Source organism: Dromaius novaehollandiae, chromosome 23 (genome assembly GCF_036370855.1).
Source record: "Dromaius novaehollandiae isolate bDroNov1 chromosome 23, bDroNov1.hap1, whole genome shotgun sequence".
In the NCBI taxonomy this organism is placed as follows: Eukaryota; Metazoa; Chordata; class Aves; order Casuariiformes; family Dromaiidae; genus Dromaius; species Dromaius novaehollandiae.
In genome coordinates, this window is record NC_088120.1 from 8,137,668 (window position 1) to 8,160,724 (window position 23,057).

The 23,057-nt window shown below is 48.7% G+C and overlaps 2 protein-coding genes across 3 annotated transcripts in view; one reads left to right on the forward strand and one right to left on the reverse strand.

Moving 5' to 3' along the window:
- Positions 1 to 368: 368 nt before the first annotated feature.
- Positions 369 to 16,257, forward strand: STPG1 (sperm tail PG-rich repeat containing 1). The gene is made up of 10 exons (XM_064524891.1): positions 369 to 780; positions 878 to 995; positions 2,125 to 2,228; positions 6,258 to 6,359; positions 7,074 to 7,247; positions 10,531 to 10,691; positions 11,344 to 11,366; positions 11,399 to 11,564; positions 12,994 to 13,184; positions 15,929 to 16,257. Exons 2-10 carry the CDS (start codon positions 935 to 937, stop codon positions 16,003 to 16,005), a joined length of 1,059 nt encoding a protein of 352 aa, XP_064380961.1. The 5' UTR covers positions 369 to 780; positions 878 to 934; the 3' UTR covers positions 16,006 to 16,257.
- A 3,391-nt stretch (positions 16,258 to 19,648) lies between these two features.
- The window catches only part of GRHL3 (grainyhead like transcription factor 3), a 31,907-nt gene continuing 28,498 nt past the window's right edge, over positions 19,649 to 23,057 (reverse strand). For both annotated transcript variants that reach the window (XM_026098245.2, XM_026098244.2), the window contains exon 16: positions 19,649 to 20,542. In XM_026098245.2, coding sequence (XP_025954030.1) covers positions 20,428 to 20,542 — 115 coding nt within the window. In that variant the 3' untranslated portion in view covers positions 19,649 to 20,427. The remainder of the gene's footprint in view (positions 20,543 to 23,057) is intronic.

Sequence of the window (23,057 nt, forward strand, 5' to 3'; positions counted from 1 at the left end):
GAGCCACCTTAAGCAACAACGCAAGCTTAGCGGAGCGCGCACGCCGACTCTGAAAGCTCGCCTGTGATTGGGCGCGCGCCCGAGGGCACAGTGCAACAGACCAAGTGATTGGAGGAAAGCTGTTTCGGCCGTTGTCTCGGCAACCAGGTGTACGCTTTCCCCGAGCCGCCGGTGCCGCTGAGAGCCGGAGCGCCCCGAGTCACCCGGGCAGGTAGGGCCGCTCCCGCCGGGCGCCGCTGCGTCCCAGCTGGGCCCTGGCCTCCGTTCCCGGCGTGCACCGCGCCGCCTCCCTCGGCAGGTAGCGCCGTTCCCGGCGTGCACCGCGCCGCCTCACCTGGGCGGGCAGCGCCTCTCCCGGCGTGCACCGCGCCGCCGCCATGAGAGGTAGCGCCGTTCCCGGCATGCACCGCTGCCCGCCAGGGGGGCGGGTCGGTGCGGGAGGTGCCCTGGCGGGAGCCCGGCGTCAAGGGCCTGCTGCTGTCCGCGGCCTGGCAAAGGCAAAGGCGCCAGGCCCGCCCTGGCCCCTGTTCCGCCACCTCTAGGGCCCCACGTCCTCTGGCGGGCGCCATTTCTGCCTCTAGGTGCGCGAACGGGCTTCAGCGAAGCCCTTCTCCCTCTCCAGAACACGCCGCGGCGGCAGCAGTCGCCTCCCTCATCCCCTTCGCCCCTCAGGCTCCCCTCGCTGAAGGGTGGACGCCCCTGGCACCGGTCCTGCCACCCTGAACACCGAGTCTGGCCGAACTGCAAAGGTCCATGGAATCGCTCCTGGAGAAAAGAAAGGTGATGGCCGGCGTGTTGGCATTGCATCTCTGTGAGAGCACCCACCTGGTTTTGTCAAGCTCTGTCTGCATGTTAGTATCTCTGATTGATGTTTCAGAAGCAGAATGGCGATGCTGCACAGATGCTGCATTTGATGTAGCCATAGCTCTGTAACATGGGTACCTGCTGTAAGAGCCTCTTCTCTGATGCTCTTGGACACTCGGAAAGAAAAGAAGGTACCTTGAGCAGAAAAGCACCAAACAGTACAATATAGTGAACAAAAACCACGCTTTAACAATCATTTCACGGCTGAAGAAGGAATAGCTGAACCATGCAAATATTTTTCTTTCAAAGCAGAGCAAAGATTCATTAATGAAACCAATCACAGGAAGTGACATCCAGATCAGTTTATAGCCATAGCCAGTTATAGGTGTTTCAGGCCCAAGTCCAAAATTGCTCTCCTTGGGGACAGTTAAACCAGCCCAAGGGATTAAGAAATGCCATCAAATCATAACCCTTTAGTTCTCAAGGCAGTGGAAAGTTTGCTGTTTGCTCTCTTGCTCTTGTAGCCCTGACCACCTCCTGTCCTTCCAAAGAGCAGCACTATAATGTGAGAGCCTTTTCTCTAGCAATTACTCTGATCTCTCCCAGTACTAACCTTCCCACTCATTGCAGAGCTTATCTCAGGACATATTCTGTCCCTGGTCAGAAGCATGCCTACATTTTCACTGAGCTTATATTTAAAATTTCCTGTTGCTGCACTATTGCTGCTACGGCTCCATGACTGGTAGTAATAACACCAAGTCTCAAGTAGATGAGGCACCAGTGTTTTTTTCTGATATGTCTGTGAGAGACAATGCGATTTGAAAAGCTCGCAGCTTCTGCCTCAACAATACTGCCAAGCCAAGGCCTTTGGAGTCCAGGCCTGCAAAGCCTGTTGCTTCCTGGGAGGAACTGGGCAGGTTAGCATCTGACCGAGCTCTTCAGGAACGAGGGATGCTTGGCATCTTTCCTGAGACGTTAGGTGTGAGAGAGGGTCAACCCCATGAAGTGAGTTGCTAAAATGCCTGACTCTGTAAATGAGGACGTGCCGCAAAAGTTAATTAACTGCATTGAGTCACCCTTAAAGCCCCTTCATCAACACAAAAGTGCTTCAAAGCGCTTTTTTTCCCCCTTGCTTCTTAAATAACACAGGGAAATTAAATGCAGAAATGACTGCTGCTGATTTCTTGACTTGAATACTGCATTAATGTTCTATTTGCCTTTAACTTACACATCTTATTTAATATGAAAGCTGGTGTTGCAGTTACATGTTTCCTGTATCTCCATATTCAGAATTTTCTTTTCATTGGCTGTTCCTTTTAGGTTTCAAGGTTTCCTCCGGTCCTTATAAATACCATTCAAATGTAGTCTTTAACTCAGAAAAAAAGGGATTTAATTCTCAATCAAAGAGATTTCAGTATAACCGGGTGAGTAACAAAATGTTTGAAGTTTATGTCTTTGTTTTGAATTTTTTTTGCAACTCATAATGATCCTGTCTTGTAACCAAGAATAGCAACTAAATGTAGATCAAGGCTCTTAAATTAGCTTTGTAGACACAACTGATAACTGTATGGCGAGAATGGTAAAACAGTATTATTGGCTTAAACCTTGAAGTTACCCCACATGTTGTACCCTCATCTTTACCTTCTCCCCATCTCTCACCCCCCCAGGTTTGCCCCAGCCCCATTTCCAATCTTCCAGAGCTCTCCAGGACACATACATATATATTGCATCCCTCCTGAAATTCAGGAGCAAATTCAAAGAAATCAGTAGAGTTAACTCAGCATTATGCTTGTGTAATGTTAGCAGAATATGACCCCTCCCATCTTTTGATATTCTTCACCCCTGTCGTTTCCTGGTTTGTAGGAATTACAGTGGTACATCTGTTGTCTGGCCAGCAGAGGGAAGCAGAAAGATACTATAAAACCATAGTGCTTTCCCAGCCTGCACTATGCAGGGTTTGTTTTTAAGTCCAGCCAGCAGTCACAGGTGCCAAGGGCCTCCTGTGCTTCCTGGATCCAGCTTTCAAGCTACTTCCTCTGCTGGTGAAAAGAGGATGCCTGTCCCCTGCTGACAGTCTCCTGCTGTCTGGTGACTATGTGGTAATCCCCGAACTCTGAAAATTAAGTGTATTCAGATTTTCTGTAATTTTGTGTACCAGGTAGGTAAAGTAGGTAAATCAGGGAAGTGTTTGGCATCTTCCTTCTTTCTTCTTCTGCCTTTGGCATCTTCTCTTTCTTCTCCTTCCTTTGATCTCTTCCTCCTTGCTTGTCTCTCCCATCTCAGTCATATCAGGAGCGTATTATCTCAGGATTGAATAACAGCAATCAAGGATGTAAAGGACAAAAGATGAGGGAAAATGATCAAGGTAGAGAAGTTGCTTAAATACCTTCTGTAGGCGCCGTCAGTCTGTCTGGTCAGCTTCCAGAAGTTCCAGATGACCTGATGCTAAGTTCTGACTAAAAGAGAAGAGGTATAGTCTTAAAGTAGCTTCACAAAGCACTCCCTTCCCTTTGAGAATTTCCTGCTTGAAGGGCAGAGCAGGCAGAAAGCCAAACCACAAGCTACACAAGGGCTTGGCTGATTTTTTCTTAAGCTTTATCCCTAGAGAAAAGTTACTGCATCAGGTAGGGGAGGGGAAGCATTAGTTCCATTAACACTGCACGTTTCTGGGGCTGCTTAATTTCCTCCACCAAAAACACTTGACTCTTCAGCACAACCCATTTTGGAGCACATTCCTTTAGTAGGGTAGTCAGGGATAAATGCCAGTACCTGAAGTTTATCCACTTGTAATTTAGGCTTATTTGCTTCTCACTACCTGACCTGGAATACATAACAGGTGAGTTGACCCACTTTTGTAATTGTGCCAGTTTACCGCTGTACTCACACAGTCCTATGGCTATCAGAACACTGGAGTTTGCAAGGTATTTTTGGTGGACTTGCTTCGTACCCAGTGCCCTCTTATATTCACCAGAATAAAGTTCAAAGCATTCAAAGGGCACAGAGATGTGCAGGTACTTTAGCAGGACATAAATTTCCAAGGGTACGGAGATGTCTAATCTCCAATTACTTTCAACAAGACTGAGGTGCTGATGGGCATACCAAACCCGGAGCTGGACACAGCGGATGGGTGAAGGACTCTGTAGTTGTTTCCCTGACACGTGCTATACTAGAAGGTGCTAATCAAGAACGTGCTGCCAAAGTAGTAACTCCCCTTTATGGGGTAGGGCCCAGGAGCGAGGGGCAGGGCTGTGTGTGAGACACCGTCCAAGCCTCAGCAGGCTGGTCAGCAGCAGCAGCCAAGCCTGGGCAGCAGCAGGGAATGGAGCTGGCAGATGCAGTTTTTTATCAGCTGCTTTGGAAACTCACTGCAATTTTAATAGCCAGTTCTAGCAAATCAGACCAAGCCTCCCTCCCTCAGCACAGCCCTCTTGTCCATGAAGCACTAGCTAGCTCAGGATCTCTGCCTGCTCCATTGCTCCACGTGGACAAGCCCTCAGACCACATGTTCAGAAATCTCCTCCTGGAAATCTGGCATCCTGGAATTATCACATGGGGGCAAAACTGAAATGTAGTATAATTCTGAGCAGCTCTGCTGAAACTCCCAGAGTGGCATCACATATCTCAGCTTTCAGTTTATCCTGTAGCATTTTCCTACACAGAAAAATAGGCAGAAAAGATTTTTTTTCCACTTTTAACTCAGGTGGCATTTTTATGAGGAAGGCCTAATCTGCAAGGATTGTGCATGCTGGAGACATGGCATCTGATTCCTTGGAATGCTCCTCCAGTGTTGGTGGAACTGGCACATTTTTGGATTTTATTATTTTTAGCACTATAGTAGCCCATTATACTTGTACTGTCCATGCACATAGCAAAGAACAACTCTGCTGCAGGAGAAAAACAGATTAGTGAAGTGGTTTGCCCACAATCTTATAAATCAACAGCAGAGACAGGAGGTATCCAGGCTTCCTCAATCCCGAAACAGCATCTTCTCCAGTAGACAGCACTGCCTGCCCGTTCCCACCTATTCTTCCCTTCAGCCTCCTCTTTTGCAAGGCGCAACATGGCCGCAGCCTGGCAAATGATACTCTCCTCCCTAGGATGATCCTGCTGCTTCTGGTTGCTTCTTAAGAGGGAGCAAGTCACTCCATGGCTGCCTCTGCTGCATGGCCATCAACACAAGCCCTGTTTGGATGCTGGGTTTCAAACAACCGTGTACTTGTCCTGTGCAGTCTCCCATTTCCATGCTTTTAACCTTGTGGCTTTCCTGCTCTTTCTTGATCCTGCAAAGACTTCTACACAGTCAGATTTCTACATTCAACCTTGTGTCTTTGCAGGAGTGGGGCAGTGCCCAAAATACTTTCTTACCTCCTCTCCACTACCCACTGTGGTATAAAGAAAGAACATTATTCTTCAGTCCCATGAAGCCTGTTCTCTTTCCCCCGGTGTTATGCCCACGCTGTTTCGGGGGGCATCTGATCACTGTCTGAATCCAACTCTGAAATCATCAGAACAGAAATGGAGTCACTTCTGGGCTTCTGTCCAAAATATTTTCCGTTCATAACTGGCAGACAAGACAATTAGTGAAGGTCACGTAATGGTAGCGTGCTCTCAAAGGTCAGGAGCCTCAATTCTTTCCATCCTACATACCAGCATCATCTAGCATTTATGTTGGTAAAGGGCTGTCTTTTTCATCCTGTATGATCCCAGATCTGCTAAATCCCACTGTTTTTTCTAGGATTGGCAGAAGTAGATCATGTTACTAAAGGCATTCAGCACTTCACGGGACCACGCCTGAAAAGCTGGAGGTGTCATCATGTACAACATAGGCTGGTTTTGATTTATTTGGCTCTATAAATAGAATCCCACCCAGTTCTCTTTTTGAAAAGCCCAGAAAAAGAACAGAGTCGGGAGAGGTGTGGTAACTGCGAATAATGCATTCTGCCCACACGCTGAATTAATTAGGTCCAACTCAGATGTTATAGGTGAGATTTTAGATTTGCTGTGGCTCCCAGTCTAAACAAATTGCCGGGTAGACGGTAGGGAAATTTGATCTTCCTCATACTCAGAAATGCTTATTTTTCCATGCAACTGGAGACTTGCATTAAAAGATTATAATTTTGAAACAATGAAAACATCTACCTTAATGCACAATTACAATTAAAACAGAAAACTCATGGTGCAAGTGATGGGTTGGGAAATGATACAGAAAATATAATAATTCCATTATATATGCTGTGAGTACACTTTCAGCTGGAATGTTGTGTTCACTTGTGGCCACCCTAACTCTAAAAAATGGCTGCGGGAGAAATAGATTCAATTTAGAAATATGTGATATGATCATTAAAGTCCCAATAAAGACTGAAAACAGTGAAGATGTTTAGCTTAGAGAGGAAGCAGGAGGTAGGAGGTAGCTAATTCAGCTTGCTCACCATGTGTGATATTTCTCTTGCTAGAATGAAACCCCAGGCCCAGGAGTCTATAATGTCACTCATCAGTCTGCAGAGAGCAACAGCACCTCGTTGTCTCAGAAAGGAACTGGATACTTTCCTTCCCTGGTAAGAGGAAGCACTTTATTTCAGACTGATTTCCAAAGCCACTGAAGTCAGCTAATGCCTTTGTATTGACTTCAGTGGACTATGGATCTGGTCTTTAACCTCCTCTGTTGCCCCTTGTCTTGGGTACTTATTAAATGTTGCATTGGGGATGTTTCTAAAATCCAGCTAAGAAGGAAAATAATTTCTCACTGTTAACAGACACAGTTATAATTAAGCTTGAATTCCAACAGCTATTCTAAGCTACTTTTTCATGTGCTCTTACCTTTTAAATTCAATTCCGCACAGGAGTGGTCATTTTAATTTTGGATGAACCCTTTTAAGCAAAATTGACAGAACTGTTGTTAAGTTACAAAGGTGTAGAGAAGGATCCATACACACAGTTTGTGGACTCAGTTAAAATAGTGTACCAGGCTATTGGAAAGAGGCTAAAGTGAACAGCTTCAGGATCTGTTCTAACACAAGACTTAAGTGAAAAACCTTATGCACGCTGATGAGCACCTGCACCCCAGGAAGAAGAAATCAATATTTAGTAGCTGAAAAAGTGGACCCCCCCTGTTTCATCTCATAGAACTTGCAGCACAGTTTCTGCTCTCCTTAAAATGCAAAAGGTGATTTGTCCTTTAAAATTACATTTGGTAAATTCCAAGCCTCAGTTATTTCCCAATTTCTTTCCTGTTCAGCTACTGACAATTTCCTTGGTCCCTCTGCTTCCAGGTTGCACGCATTGCATGCAGCAAAATCGCCAACTATCCAGCTGCAAATGCCTATAGGATCCCGTCATGTTTTCAATCCAAGCAAGACTTCAGCATGGGAAACTCTAGCATGTTTCAACAACCCATTGCTAGGAAGATTGAGAAAGTTCCCACGCCAGCACCTGGTCAATACCACGTAAGGAAGGTTGCAGGCAAGGACAAGGGGGGCATAGCTTATGTGTAATGCTTGTGAAGTGCAGAGGTATACATGAAAGTGATTGTTCTGGTGTAATCTAGCATAGACTGGAACAGGACAAGCCTACTGGTTATCATTGGCTTGGTCCCACATCTTCACAGTCAGTACATACTTAACTGCAGCAGGCACAGCTCAATCTCTCCTAGCTAAGCAGTGAACAAGGGTGTGATTGTACCCCAGAAGACACTGGAGATAGGTTTAACCTAGCTAGTTTGGGTACAGCTCTCAGAATAGCCCAAAGCTTGGCATGCACTAGCTCACCAAGTACTTATCCCATGCCTGACTATTCTGAGGTATGTGCCACTGCGGCTAGCTTGGCATCAGTATCTAAGCCAATAAGCATGAAGCCGGCTTGGGTATTTCTGCATGATCTGCAGTCTCAGCTCTGTGCTGCAGATGTACCCCAGCCTTTGCAAACCTTGAGCACACATCAGGCAGTAACTCTCCAGTACCAAGGGAGTGAGAACACATCCCTGACCCAGGCCTGCGGCAACCTCTGTCCTTCTTGCCGCATCGTTGGTTTTTATTCTGAAAGACTCCATAGCACCCCATGAGTTTTCATCCCAGAAATCCTACCTGTGTTGGTTGGTTTAGGGGACTTTTGCTGAGGTGCTCAAGGTGGGTAGAGTTTCACATCTTTAACAGGTACTGGGTTTTGAGGTTCAGCCTCAAAGCTGGAAATCCAGACTGCATATGTACAACTGATGTAATTGACTGTGCCCTTCCACTTACTGTGGAGCTGTGCCAGTTTATATCAGCTGAGGACCTAGCCCTCAGGTTCAGTTCCTGAACCTCCTGCTGATTCACTCCTGTGTAAGTCACTTAGCTGTTCTGTGCTTGAAGCTCTCCACCCATGCCATGGTGACCAGGCCTCATTGGGGTGTTGTAAGCTTCAGTCCACAGCAATTCACAGTGTGTTTTGAGATACTGAAATGGAAGATCTTAACAAAACACAGAGTGTTATTAGCAGTTATCAGATAATTTATAATAATATATGCACTGCTAATGAACTTCCTTGTCCCTTCAATGGTGTCCTGCTATAGCTGTGATTACTTTTGGATTGTTTTGTTACTCTTGAGAGAGAGCTTTTTCTTTTTCTGCACAGCATGACTTCTTGACTACTGTCTCTCTCTTCTATTTAGATTGCACTCATTTCCTAGTAAGCCTTCCCCTCTTAACCTGCACCTCCATGAAGTTACATCCACTGTTCCGTGAGGTAAAACATGTTGAGTCTTTGTGACACTTGATGACTTTGCATAGCCATTTAGTACAGAATGAAGACGACACGATGTAATAAGCTTAATAATGAGCTTGCCACTCATAGCTGAGACATCTTCACTGGCTGCATGCATGTTGTTGAAGCAATTCATGCTCTTATAAATTAATTTGATATAGTTTAAACATCAGCAAAGGTGTTTTAAACAAGCATGTCTTACCTCACATTTTGGGTGTGCAAGGAGCACATATACAGAGTTACTGAGACTCAGCTGACATGGAGTAATCATGTTCACTGGTACAGCTAAACACTGAGACTGTGAACTTTCTTACGATGACTCACTCTGGCTGAGTATCTGCCCCAGCATGTTCTAAGTTGATTAAACTAGTTTGCAGGCCATAATTATTTTCTATATCATAGTATAATGGATTCGCATCATATTATTTTTAACATTGTAAGAATTTGCTTCTGGGAACAGCCTTCTTGAATTAATCACTGACTCATGATTTACTGTAGGAGATAATATCTAACCTACAAGAAGCAGAACAGGAAACTATCTATTTAAAAGATGGCAGTGCCTGATAATTTATGACTATAGACAAAGAGACATCTGAGAAGAAAAAGAAGGCCAAAACCTGCAGTTTTTACATGGTCATAGCTCTTACTCAGGCAAAAAGAAACTTCTAAGAACTGAAGGATCTGCCCTTGAGGCAACGACAGCTGAAAATTAAGAAAAATTGGGAAAAAAATGGCTGAACAACAGGAAAACAGTGTCTCAAGCTGTCCTCTAAGCTGTCTTCAGCTCTGGGACCAAACCCAATGTTAAAATGAAGCCAGTTAATTGTCATGACTTTTGTAGGCATTTCACCAACTTAACATAGGGAAAATAAGAAAACAGGGAAAACAGATCAGTCTTTCATGTTTGAATCTTTTATCCAGTTGTCTTCTTGCTTTCTGTTCTTGTGCTTTAACTGGACTCTTCCACTTATATCAGTGAATTAACCTTGACCATCAGACATTTTTAAGAGCTTCCCTAACTATAGCATGCTTAGAAAAAAATCAATTTCAGCACAGACATCGATAAATAACTTTACATGCTGGAGCATGTGCCAGGAGGTTAGACTTTATCTTGGGAACCTAAAGGGTCTTTCCTTTGTCCCATTTCACCATTGATCTGTTCTGAGATTTTGGCCAGCTTTCACCATTCTTTGCACCATCATTTTTTTGCCTTTTTAAGGAGAGCAGTTATCACTGTGAGTTTGATGCTCCTTAGGAGCTGTGGATAAAACGTGTTTCTATGTATATTTTGTAGAGGATCTATAGCGTGCAGTGTCAATCAGGGAAGTGACTGTGGCAGATAGCTGAGCACTCTACAAGAGCAGTGTGACCTGCTCCCCCCAGCGACTTTTGACACCTCTGTCCAAGTTAATTAGCTCAGGGACTGCTAGCAGCATAACGACAGTGCTGCACACTGCACCTGGCACAGGCTGCAGGCGAGCGCACGCACTCCAGCAGTTACCTGCAGTGAGCAGGCTTGAACAAACTGAAATACAGATTCTTTGGTTGTCCTTAGCTCAAAGCCATCAGCCCCTGCTGCCATCCCACCAGCAACAGCCACGGAGACGTACCCTTTGCTCTGCAGAGGTTTTCAGGTGCTGTCGTGCAGGTGGCCCTTTGGTGTCTTGGCGGCATCACCTCAAATTCTGGGCTCAGTCAGTGGCTCGAACAAAGCCGGGCATTTAGGTAGAGCTGACGTGGGAGAAGTCTGGAGACAGCAGTTAAATGCACAAAGCCACATTTTCTGCAAGAGTTTCAACTCCCCAGCAGCAGTTGTTGTGTAAATGCAACTTTTACATGCTGGGCAGTCACAAGGAGACCTACCTACAGTTGGTAAACACTCCCAAATTTTGGCCCTAATACTGCCTACAGCTGTATCATTAGAACCATTCACAATGGAGACAACTGGATTTTAAATGTGAGTTTTCCTTTGTTGGTAATTACCCCTAGGTAAAGTCAATTCAAAGGTATTCACAAGCCCTTTTCCTAAAACAGACCTCTGTGGATTTCTGCAAGCAAAGCAACAATGTTTCTGCCCATGCCCTGTTTGTGTCCAAAACCACAAGAGGATTAAATGTGGAAAAAATTGGAAAATGGCCTTCTCCACATAAGTGAGCCTTGAGCTGGTAGGACAGATGTTGTTGATGATTCTGGGTCTGATCCTGTGAGGCGCAGAGCACCATCACACACAGATTTGGGTCACTCAGCGCTTCTTAAGGCATGCTGAGTTTAAGCAAGTGTCAGGGCTCTAGTGAGTCTCCCTTCCAAGGGCTGTGGGTAGGCCCCTTTGGATCTCTGCTGAGACAACCATCCAAAAACCATCCTGACAGTTTTGAGTAGCCGTGAGGAATCACTAGAACACCCTACAACTCCGTATAAATGCCAGAAGCTTGAGGAGAAGCCACATTAGTGCATAATATACTCCGCTCCGCAGTACCCTAACGGTAAAAGAAGTCTACTCCTGGCCCATTGCCTGGTGAGATTTAGACCTGGAGCACGAGGGCTCCAGCTTTGTAACCTATCTTACGAGTTATCCCACGTGCGAGTTCTCCTCCTGTTTGTTTGATTCTTTAAAATTGCTAATATCTCCATTTGTTCCTGTGCTCAGGACAATGTTTAGCATTGCCTTATCAGTGTCCCTCGAAATAAGCTCTGCCCAGACAGCACTTTTTAAATCCAGAAATGATTTCCCCACACAATCCTGTTATACCGGTTCTTTTTCCTTCTGTTACGTTCACTGACTGATGCACTCTCATTCCTCAGTGCCACTGTTGTGGCCTTGTTCGGTATTTACATCCCTTTCCTGTTTGTTTTGTAGATCGCTACAAAATCAATGATTCCTCCATCAAGGTGTCTCCCAAGAGTGTAACATCTTGCTTCAAATCAAGGGCCTCCCATCTAACAAAGATGGGCAGATTCATTACAGAGCCTGCGACCTATCAGCCACATAAACCTACGAAGGAAGCAAAGAAAACTCCTTTCAGGTAAGTCCAGCTCTGGAAGACATGCCACTTTTATAGGACATATGAAAATACCTCAAATAGCAGAGGAATCCCACAGTGTCCCACTATATAACACAGTCCGATAGGGGCAGTTACTGCCAAGGGTTTACAGGAACTGGCTCAGAAATGGAAGTGTCGCAGTGCATTGCCTTGAAGGGGAGTGTGGGTTGATAACACCCTGGAGCAGTGTATCAGAGGTACCTTTATCATAGGATCTCTCAGACATTTACAAACAGTAATTAAATACTGCACCACCCGTATGATGTAGGGGCAATTTCTTATCCCCATTTTACAGAGCAAGAAGCCAGAGCACACATGACCTGGAAAAAGACCCTGCAGCTCTTATATCCCAGGCGGAGGCTTTGAGCACTAGGCTGTGTTTCTTTTGTGTTGCCAGTGCCTAAACTCAGCCCCAGAGCCCCAAATCTGGGAACAACTGAACAGGGAAAAACTTAACACCATCTCAGCAGACTTGACGGGTAAAGCACGGACATTTCCTCAGCCCCTGCTAAGGGTGGGAGTTAGAGCTCGAAAGAGGCTTGCGAAGAGGTCAGGTACTTCCTTCAAGCTGGAACTGCCATTCCCATGTATCCCATTCTGCCCCTTGTTTCCAGGGGATTAAAGGCATGAAAGGAAACTCCCTTCCCGCAAGCCCTCCTTCTCCCTTGGTATCGTATGAGAACACAAATAAATCTGCCTATCAGCAAATTGTTCAAGTATATTTATTGTCACCACGCACTGACTTTGCCTGGCCTAAGATTAAGATCAACAATAAATTCCTAACCATGGAAAAGACTGAGAACATGAGAAAGCCCACGGCTCTCCTTACCCAACAGGTGTATCTTTACTACATCTCTCAGCAGTTGTATGTTACGACAGGGGCTTTGTAAAAAAGAGTGGGAAGCTGTAGGCAGAGACAGAAGCAATGCCAAATGGCATTTGATAAGGACAGAGGGCTAGAGCAAAGGGCAAATTAAATATGAGGTGAGAAGATCGCCAGTCTGCTCTATCAGAAAGCACCAAAATACTTCACGCCCATCTGCCAAGGTTAGAGCCTGTGCCCTCTCCCGTTTCAATCGGTGGGAGGAACTCCCAGCTAGAGTCACTTGGCATTGCTGTCTTGGCTTCAGCGCTATCTTGCTCTGGAGTAGCTGAGCAGCCAGGTCTCTGCAGAAACAGGGCAGGATCTGGACAACCGGCAAGTCTTGTATTTTGCAATAAATAAAGTGAGCTGTCCTTGGCATTGCAACTGGACCCTTTTATGCCCAGTTCATTTCTCAAAGATTTTTGGCTTAGGACCTTCAAGCATCCACCTCCCCAGGGCACTTAACAGAAACCACAGCCTTTATTTCCAGACATTAAAACCCCATCAATTCAGGACAAGTTTCTCAAGTCTCTTCTCTCTTGACAGGCAGAAATTCTGCTTGACTCTCTCTGCTCCAGCCATCCCACCCTCTAAAGACCCTCCTCTGCCTGGGCCTGGGCAGTATGACCTCGTGGACTGCAAAGGGTCTCCAAAGCGGGACTGCTCGAGTGCTGCGTTTGTGTCAAATACAGGGCGATGGACAGGCAGAGGATCACAGGAAGGTTTCCCTGGGCCAGGTAAAAATGAAAATTGTTCTTCACTACTAGAGGCACCAAAGCACTTTGCAAAGGTGACTGTACGGTGCTATTGAGCACTCAACAGGAAGGAAACAGCGTGCAGAAGGTAGGAGAGCCCAGCTGCAAAGGCATGTAAGACACATAAAGATGCACACCATTTCCAGAAGGCACCTAAACTCAGTAGGACATAGTACACAGAACCTCTTGTGAACTGGGGACAGTGGGCTTATGATGGGCACCAAGTGCCTAAATCCTTATGAGATCAGACTGTGGTATCTCCTGACACCTTTAGATGGTTCAATATCTTTGCATATCTGGGCTAAATGGTCTCCAAAGGGCCACACAGGAGCAACATTGCAGAAGCAGAGCTAGAGTCCTGACTGCCACCTCTTTCTGACTTGCTGGTCCATATTTTATAATAATATTTTTAAGGGCAAGATTGAAAAAAGCATGTTTTCAATGTAAAGGCCATTAAAATACAACTGACTCAGCACATTTGACAAACAGGTTTTGTGAGTTACGGTGCATGAGTAGAACTATCACACAATTCTGGCTGTTGGTACAACAGACATTTCACCTAGGATGTTTTACTGTTTTGGTGGAAAAGAGGAGCAGTTGCAGGGAGAGAGGGAAAAAAAGCGCATCTTTTTACAGTAGAGAAAGCCTCCATATCCCACCTGGAGAGCAATGCTACAGAGCATCTCAGCGCAGAGTCTCCTTGGCTTTATACCAGTCTGGCTGTTCTCTCCTCCATGGGCTTCCCCAAGGGTTTCCAGACATAACTCTGAAAGAAGAAACACGTCCTGTAGCTTGTAATCAGGAAATGCCTGGTGAAGGGGGAGGAGGGACCCACCCTCAAAGAGGAATGGGTTAAACACACCACACTGACTTACAGCAACATGCTTTGTTACAGTTGCTACCAGTCTGTCCAGTATGAACCACTGGGCAGGCTGCCTCACTCTTGCAGATAGTCTCACAGTGCAAGTTGTTGCATTGATGGCAAAGGGTGGCTCACGTGAGGAAGTGTGCCCAAATTTTGTCCCTCGGACATTAGCATCGATAAAAGAGAGGCAGATGCAGGGACAAACTCTGCTGCAGTCCCCTTGTGTTTCTTTCCTTTTGTCCTTTGTCTCCAGTCCTTTACTGCACAGATACAGAGCTGGTCACAGAGTGAGGAATGGCTCAGCTGAGCGTGGGTGGAACATGTCCCTCAGTGCCTGTTGGCTAATTGGTGCCAGGCACAAATAACATTATTTTCTCAGTCAGTCCGACTCATATTTCTTGCCTTATTTATTTCTTCTAAGATTCTTAAGTCCTTCTGGGAGGCCACCATAGGGCCGGAAAAGCAAATAATAGCAATTTTGCTATTCTTTCTAGCGAACGCTGCAGAAATTGTATCAGCCACAAACAACTAGAGAACATGCTGGTGCCATCAGCCTCTCCAGAGCCCTTGCAGCAGCACAAATGGGCTTTTCCGGAGCTGTATCCAATCCAGATCACATCCCAGACTTGTACTATGTAAACATGCCAACTCCCTTCAAGCTGTTCTATGGGCTATGCTAGGAGAAGTTCCCCAGCTAACATGAATCGATCTGTCTCAATTAAAGAAACAGAGCTAGGCTAGTTTATTCATGCTGAAGATCTGGCCCAGAATTGTTAAGAATGGTGTTTCTAGCCTATTTTCTTCCTTCCATGCAATACCATGTTAGTGCATGAAAAGGACGAAGAGACACCATCATCACAAACATATCCGTCCTTGTAGTCTTCTCTCTGTTGCCAAAAAACACCTTAAATGTCCTTTCAACTCTAGCCTGAAAAGAGGAAGAAACTTCCATTGACTCAAAATTCCCAGTTATGAGGTTAGAGGTGACTTTAGCCCTTGTCCCCAAGGACATACAGAGTATTCTCTACCACTATAGCACAAAGAACAGCAGCAGAACTGCAGGGAGGCTGCACATTCTTCACAATGAAATTGGTTGGTGTCTGATACAAAGCAGCAGCTTTGCTGGAGGCTGGTTATTCGCTAGTTATTGACGCCCAGGCTGCTTTGGGGCCGATGTTGCAGCGTGTCCAAGAACTCTGGGTAATCCTTTACACAGGAGTGAGCGTGACAGGCAAATGTACGATCAAGACAACCTTCAACATACTAAAGCTGAGTGAGTCTAGCCCAAAGTCCACGAACACCGAATCTTAACATTAAACCCTAATTCTATGGCCAACACCCCTTTCCAGTAGAAGACATGAGGACAATCACACAGGCTGACCAGGCTGAGGGTTTTGGTACCTGTCCCGTCAATCAGAAATTTAGTAATACCAGTCCTAGAAATTACCTAGGAGAAAGGTGAGAAAGAGCAGAGGGGACCCCTCACTGACCTTATTAAAGATTTCCACATTGTGAGGAAGATGCAGAAAAAGTTTTAGCCCCCTCTGTCTCTGATCCTCTCTGGTATCCATCACAGTGCCAGGACATCTCCAGATGTGGTGTGTGGGTGTCCTAACAAAACACAGGATGCTGCTTTTCCCATTATGTCAATGGAGAACCACACCACACACAGATTCTCAGAGCTGCTTGGGTGGTGATGCAAGGAATGAATAAACATGGGTAAAGACATAGAAACTGGGTGTTATTTGTACAACTGAACAGCAGAGCCCTCCACCCAGTGCTGTGGATACCAGAGCTCTTGCAAAACTCAGCAGCCTATGAGCTATATTTCTCTTTTTTTAATGCATCTTTCTCATTGTAGGTGCTTATTCACCCAGAACACTCGAGAAGGATTCCTTCATCTACAGTTACGATAGCAAGTGGGTCCCAGTGCTGTGAGCAGGAGAACCCAGACACCAGAGCGAAGTTCCACGGACGAGACGTCTTTCAAACTCTGCAAAGCACACGCTGCCTCGCAGTAAGTGGTCCTGTCTGCAGCCTGTCAGGGTTGGCCGCCTGATCGTTCAGAGCTCGTAGCGGGATTCAGAACACACTGTATATTGGAAGATGATCATTAGCTGAAGTTGACTTGAGAGCTTCCGGTTTAACTGATGGTGAATAATTAATACAATTAATGAAAGTTGCAAAATACTCCTCTTGCTGCTGTCATCTGATAAACCAAAACAGTCCCTGGTAGCCCCTAGGAGATGCTACCATGAGCAGGGAGACAGGGATGTGAAAAGGGCAACGCAGGCAAATCCTACACTTCTGCCGTGCTCGCTCAAGGATGGACGCTTGGGTTTGCCACCCAGCGTCAGGCCTCGGTGCAGCCGAAGCACCGTGCCCGTGTGGAGCGTGCGTCCCGTGCCCGTGTGGAGCGTGCGTCATACCTTCACAACGCGGGCGCGCGCCTGTGCCCAGACACCCTCCCCCAACACCCGCCAGGTACATTTTACAAGCCGGTTGACGTGAACCTTTCTGACTCGAGTCAGCACAAACCAGCTGCTGACTGTCCAGAGCAGAGGCTGCTCCAGAGGAAGCTTCTCTCATTTGTCAGCGCGAGCCCTTGGCAAAACACAAGCAGGTTCATACTTTCACACGACCTTTGTTCAGTCAGAGGTGAATCGCCTTCATCACTCGTATCTTAATCTTCAAAAGGAGCTGGTGGGCTCCGGGCAAAGAGTCAAGAATGCGTTCACATATTTGGGAGCTCTGCTTTACGCAACCTCTACAGCAACTCGCCTTTGCTGGAAGGGATGAGCGATACTGAGCCAGTCAGCAAAACACCCACCCTCGGCAGGGGTGGCAGGGGGTGGTGACTGTGTCTGCTTTTACGCTGGCGTGAATCAACTGGCGTTTCCCTGCACGCAGGGAAGTTACTGTGATCTAAAATCTGACGAAGCCAGGCTTACCCAGAACTTGCACAGAAGAAGTACCTGGTTCACTGCCTCCACCCCACAAACAGAAAGGAAATTAATTTGCATGGTGTAGACAAGCACAACTCAAGCCAGGGCAGTTCCCAGCCTGCAGCTTAGGACAGGTTCATGGCCAGTATAAAACGGGCCATTGTAAAATTCAGCAAGATTCATTATTGTTGTCCTTTGATGGCAAGTGACCTAAAGTTTCCAGCGACATGACTCTTGCTGGTGTGAAATTGGGAATAACACTACTACATGGAATTACACTGGTGTAACTGAGAGAATCGCCCCCAAATAAGACTTTCAGAGCAACTAAGGGACAGGTGATTACCAAGAGCCCATAATACGGCACAAAATAAAACAACAAAGTTGTTCACAGTCCTCCCAAATCTGTACTGCTCCCCAGAGGCCAATCCCAGAGCAAGCCAGGCAGCAAGCTGCCACCTCTCTGAGCCCTGCTCGCAGGGGCGTCCCCAAGAGCCCCAGCCTCCGCCGGGGCAGTGGCACCTCCTTTGGAGGGAGCATTAGCGTTTGCAGGAGGCTCCAAGAGCTTGCCCTGATACCCTTTGAGGCAAAAACCTAGAGCAAGCTGGCGGGGAGCCCCCAGCTCTGTCCATTTGCTGTTTGCACCGATTCCTTGCGTCCCAGGCCTCTCCGCCCCACGCGAGGCGCTGCCCGTTCTCAGGGGAAGGTCCCCAGCTTGGACAAGCAGGTGGGGAATGAGGAAATGGCATGCGAGGCCTCCACTGCCTGTTTGTAGACTGGACCTCTCAGTTTCCTCCTTTCACACAGGGGCTTCTGCCCACACCTTCAGCAGGCAGGTGAAAGAACTGCTGAGGCAGAAGCTAAAAACAACTGGGTCCAGGTTGCCCACCTGCATCAGGACAATTACGTGCTATCCCTGGTTTCTCTGCTGTAGCCTCCCTCTATCCCGGAGAAGCAGGAGCACACTAGCCTCCTCCTGATCTACCTTTCTAAGGAAGCCAGGTGCCCTCTTGCCCACAGGTAGTGGGAAACCTCTGCTCTTACCTTGTCAGCTGGCACTTGTCTCAGTGGTCGGGTAGGGTCAGTTCCCCCTCGCCAGGATCCGGCCCTGAGGAGGCAGCGTTGGCAGGTGCTCAGAGCATGAGAGCTTGCTGCATACGTCTCCGTTAGAAGAGCAGGGCCTCTCTGCCCACCTGGCGCACGATGGGATCAGGCAGGCTGGAGGCATCTGTAGGTTTCAGAGCCATCAGCCCAGCCATCAATTCTAAAAGTATGTCCAGTTTTGGGGTGATTCTTGGCATAGGTTTTTTTTTAACCAGAGCTGAAATTCTGCCGTAATGAAACTGTAGGCACAGACTTGTAAAACTAACACTGTGAATCAGAGAAATTCTGCTGAAGAAGGCGTTTATGATATGCAGACAAGAGGCCAGGCAGAGCACTGGGAGAGATCCTCAAAGGTTGATAAGCCTCCAGATTTATCTGAGCTTCATCTTAGAGGCCCTCCTCATCATGATAACAACGCTTAAGTAATCCAAAATTCACCAACCTATTTCAAAATTTCAACACCCCCCATCCAGTGGGAGTAAAGCTCATTTCCATTTACTGGTTACCATAAACAGACAGGAAAAGCATAGGGTGAAGCATAAGAAGAGACAGGAGGAAAGTCCTCAGTTCTCAGGGTCAGAAGATGAATGAGAAAATGCAGGACTCCCCTTGGTGGTTTTTTTATCTAATGGGAAGCAGCTGCAGACAACTTTCGGCACAGGGGACACCTGGGTGAAGGACTGGCAGTTGAGGGGCAGCAGGTGTGAGGAGCTCAGGAAGTGAGAAGACCATGGGGAGGAAAGAGGGGAAGGTAACCGTTATCCCTGATAGAGGATCAGTGTCCTCGCTCACGCTCCTTGTTCTGGGAGCAATGGAACTACTGAAACCGTTTCCTGTGATCTGGTGTCTTATGTTCACTCCCTCCATGTAATACCGGAGCGTGGCTGCGTGTCTCCAGCTCGCAGTGCTGTGATCCCTGAGCCCCCGCGGCAGCGTCCAGCTCTCCCTCGTGTCTCAGCCTGTTTGTCTAGGCAGGGGGTGGCAGCGGGTGCAGCACGTGGACCTGCCACGGTACCTGACTGGCCATCAGATAACACCGCCTCTCCCCAAAACAAAGGCTGAGCTGGTCCTCTGATTAGTGGAAGTAAAACAGGAAATTTCTTTCTGACTTGCTTAAAATTTCACCAAATCTGTGCAAGGTAAAACCTCCGAGCAGTTACCCTCCGTCAGCGGGATGTGCCCAGAACTGCTCATAACCTGCACCCAGCCGCAGCGCGGTGACGGCACGTCTGCAGCGGCCTGTGCTGCACGGCACCCGGAGGGAGAGCCCAGCTGGCAGGAGGGGGGAGGAGGAGGAGGAGGAGGAGGAGGAGAGCAGTCAAGGTGCTGCTCTGCGTGCACGTGATGAAAGCGGGTAGGTAGCGTTAGCCGCCTATCGCCCCTTCACGGAGGGGCAGTTGAGACTGACAAACGTCTCATGCTGTTAAACAGAGTCAAAAACAACCGTGAGTCCCGGTGTGCTGCCGAGGTCACCTCCCGGGCCGGCCTTCCCCGAGACCTTACCCCCGCAAACCTCCAGAGCTGGGGGAACACCCTTCGCTTTCCATCTTTGAACCTTTATTGCTAGGGAATATCCAAAACGACAAAACCAACAACACAGTTACAAAAGGAGTTCACGGAGAAACGTGAAGCAGCCTGTGTTTGAAATGCTCTGTGTCACCGTACTGAGTCAAATATAAAACAATGCACATTTATACATATATAAAATATAAAAGGAACAATACATCAGAAATGTATAAACAAGGGTTACGGAGGCCTTCATGGTATTTACAGTCAGAGATACGGCAGGGTAGGGGCATGGGAGCAGGCAGTGTCCGTTCAACAGCGAGTTTTTAACGTATCTATGAAAATCTCTGTGGATAGAGAGACGCTCGGAGCTGGGCTCAGCCCTACTGGAAATGGTTTGAAGGTTCTGCATGACTGATGGTTTGGGAGAAAGCCAAGGCCTACGGTCGGATCAGCCACGGGCCGAGGCAAACAGCGAGCAAAGGCAGTCCCCTGTCTCTGCCCAGGCTCTGACGGCCACGTTAGCGTAGCTGCGTTCCCAGCTGTGAAACAGAAGGTCAGGCCCATTGCCAGGGAGGAATAAAATAAAATAAAATAAAAAATAATAATAATAAACTCAACAGAGAGAAGTTCACGTTCACATCGCTAACAGATCTTCCAAGCAGTCTCCGGCGCGGCGCGGAGCGGTCAAGTCTCTCCCCAGTGGCAGCGTGTTCAAGTAAAGGCAGCGAGTTGAGGCACTAGGCTGGTCCGTTGGATCAAACTTGCCGCTTTGAGAGGAGTCCCAGTAAGTGCTGCCTGCGGCTCTTTATAGCTCCTTGAGGATGACCTGGATCTTGTCCTCTGCTTCCACCATGTCTAGGAGAAAGGCCATGTGGTTGCTGTAGTGCTGGATGATGTTGTTGTCCATGTTCACCAGGATCCTACGGGAAGGGGAGAAAGGCTGGGTCAGACGCGGCCCGGCTAAAGGCTCGCGAAGCAGCTTGCTCGGGCAGGCTGAGCCCTGGCTGCGTGGCTGGGCTCAACCAGGCCTCAGGCCCCCGGCAGCAACCTAGGAATAACGTCCCCGGCAAAGCCTCGTGGCGCGGGGTGGCGGCACGATCGTGTGGCCTCTCGTCTGAAATGGCTCTACGTGAACTCCCCATTTGACATGGCCGCTACTGCCCTGCTGCGGATCAGCGCCGCGTTACGCGGACGTGCTGGGCGGGCTGGTCGTCACCGCGGGCTGCCCCGGCGGCATGGCCGCGGGAGGCACAGGAGGACGCCGCAGCGCCCGCCCGACCTGACCCGTGGGGCTCAGGGTATCAAAGCCGCGGTACAATGCAAAGGAGCATCCCGCCGTGCTTTCTGCAATTCTGCCCTCCGACATGTCCGGGCCCGGTGCTCGCTGCCCAGCAAATTCATCTGGATCACGGCATGAATTCAGAGCAGAACTGCTCACTCCGAGCTCCTTGCCTGGGTGCTCTAAGGGATGCATTATTCCAAACAAGCTGAGACGGCTTTGGGAGTAGATGCATCTGGTTTGGAAGAGGACACCCTTCTCCTCTTCCAGAGCAGCCTCCCGTGCAGACGTGCCCCCCGCGGTGCCGGGAGCCCTCGGGGAGGAGCACACACAGGCTCCGCGGCAGAGCCAGCTGGGGCAGCCGACGGCACGTTCCTCCCTGTGCTGCTCCAGGGCCCACCTCCACCCCGGCTGCACTTCGCTGCAGCTTCCCTGGCCTAGAATCAGTTACGTGGAGACACGGGGAGAGGGAAACATTTCAACAGCTGATTGAAAGCCCGAGGCTGTGGTCCGCTGCCAGGCGAGAGCCCCTCATTACTGTAATGGCAGTAACGGGGCAGTTTTCCACCACCCGGCTGTGTTTCCATAAATCAGATGTGAAATTTGTAACTGTTTGGAGGAAACAAAGAGAACAAATTATCTCTCTTTGCAGCAAGTGCATCCCCTCCAGGTTCCTGCTGGGGTCATTAATGGAGCAATAGCATTAATTATGCAATGCTCCAGGAGCCAAGATTAAAAACAAGGAAAAGAAAAGGCTGAGCATCAAATAAGCCTGACAGTTGCCCAGACACAGACCGGGGCCCTGGCATCCCTCCGGGCAATGCCCTGGACGTGGGCACAGCCACACCGGCCTACAGCGACTGGCTCCGCAGAGCCCCGGGCCAGCGTGTCCCCCCTCTCAGGGGCGAGCGGGGGCTCTGCCATCGAGCCCAGCCTGTCTTGGGTGTGAGTCAGGTGCTCGGGCTCCCACGGAGGTCCAGCCACCTCGCAGACAGACTGTTACTTCTGGCACGGCGCGCTCGGGAATGGGCGTCTCATCCAGCATGGCCGGGCTTGAGACCTGGGGTCCGGCGCTGCCCCGGGGTCTCTCCTAATGAGTCGTAAACCGAACGGCAACAGGCAGCGGCAGAGCTGGGGCTGCTTGGAGGCAAGGGGGAGCGTTCACCCCACGCGCACACTCGGCCGCCGCGTCCTGCCAGCTCTGGCGGAGCCGGGCTCCCCGCTCGCTCCTGGCAATCCAGCCGTCCCGACGCGGAGAGCTGCAGCCGCCCCGCTGCCGCCGCGGGTGGCCCCGGGCAGACGAGGCTCGTGGCCAGGCCCCACGGGGCTGCACCGCACAGCCCTTAACCGGGTGAGTGGGGCTGAGAGCTGGGACCTCGCGGGAGAGTCGCACATCTCAGCCACCCACAGCCGGGAGGTGACATACCTCACCCGTTTCAGTCTGCAAACTGGTGCCCGTGAGCAGCGGCAAGAAAGCAGCCAGCTGAGGCAAAAATACAGGAGAAAGCACTTGCATCTGTTACTCCCACTGCATCTGATACTGCCCCTAAGTACCCGATGTGCCCAGTGAAGAGGTCCTGCTCCCCGATTCCCCGCAGCCTTTTCCCTCGCTCCGGGGGAGTCTGGCCTCCCCAGATGCTCAGCCTGGCGCCTGCAGGGAGAGCGTGGGCACCCGAGGGTGGGCATCGCTAAAAGCCTTGCAGCAGAGCGTTTCAGTTATCTCTGGCTATCTCAGCGCAGGAAGCCAGGGAAGTCATCTGTGCCTCTTGCTACCATGTTTCCATCTGATTTCTCAACCACAGAAGAAGATCCGTATTTAAGTACCCTCCTGAGCTAGACACGTTGCTCAATTGTGGATTTACAGGGGAAGGGGCTGTAACAGCTTCCCACTTCAGTGACGCCACATCGCAGCACGGTGGAAAAACCACCCTCTCTCCCCTTCCCACCTTGCAGCTGCCTCCAGGCCACATTTTAGCTCAACTCCGATTGAAACAACAGGCCAAGTCCCATGGGGATCAAGTTAGGGCAACACCAAATAAATTGGGAGATCCTATCCGAGGAGCTTTAGGATTTTCTCATGGCATTGTCAGCAGAAAGTGAAGGCAGCAAGCACAGCTTCAGACTAACCCTCAGCTTCCCAAGACGTCTGTCACGGC

Excerpts from the sequence above, each read along its gene's own strand:
- STPG1 (XM_064524891.1), top strand. The coding sequence starts at position 935 with ATGGGTACCTGCTGTAAGAGCCTCTTCTCTGATGCTCTTGGACACTCG. Across the intron at positions 2,229-6,257 it reads AGAGATTTCAGTATAACCGG|AATGAAACCCCAGGCCCAGG; the intron begins GTGAGTAACAAA and ends TTCTCTTGCTAG. Across the intron at positions 6,360-7,073 it reads CTGGATACTTTCCTTCCCTG|GTTGCACGCATTGCATGCAG; the intron begins GTAAGAGGAAGC and ends CTCTGCTTCCAG.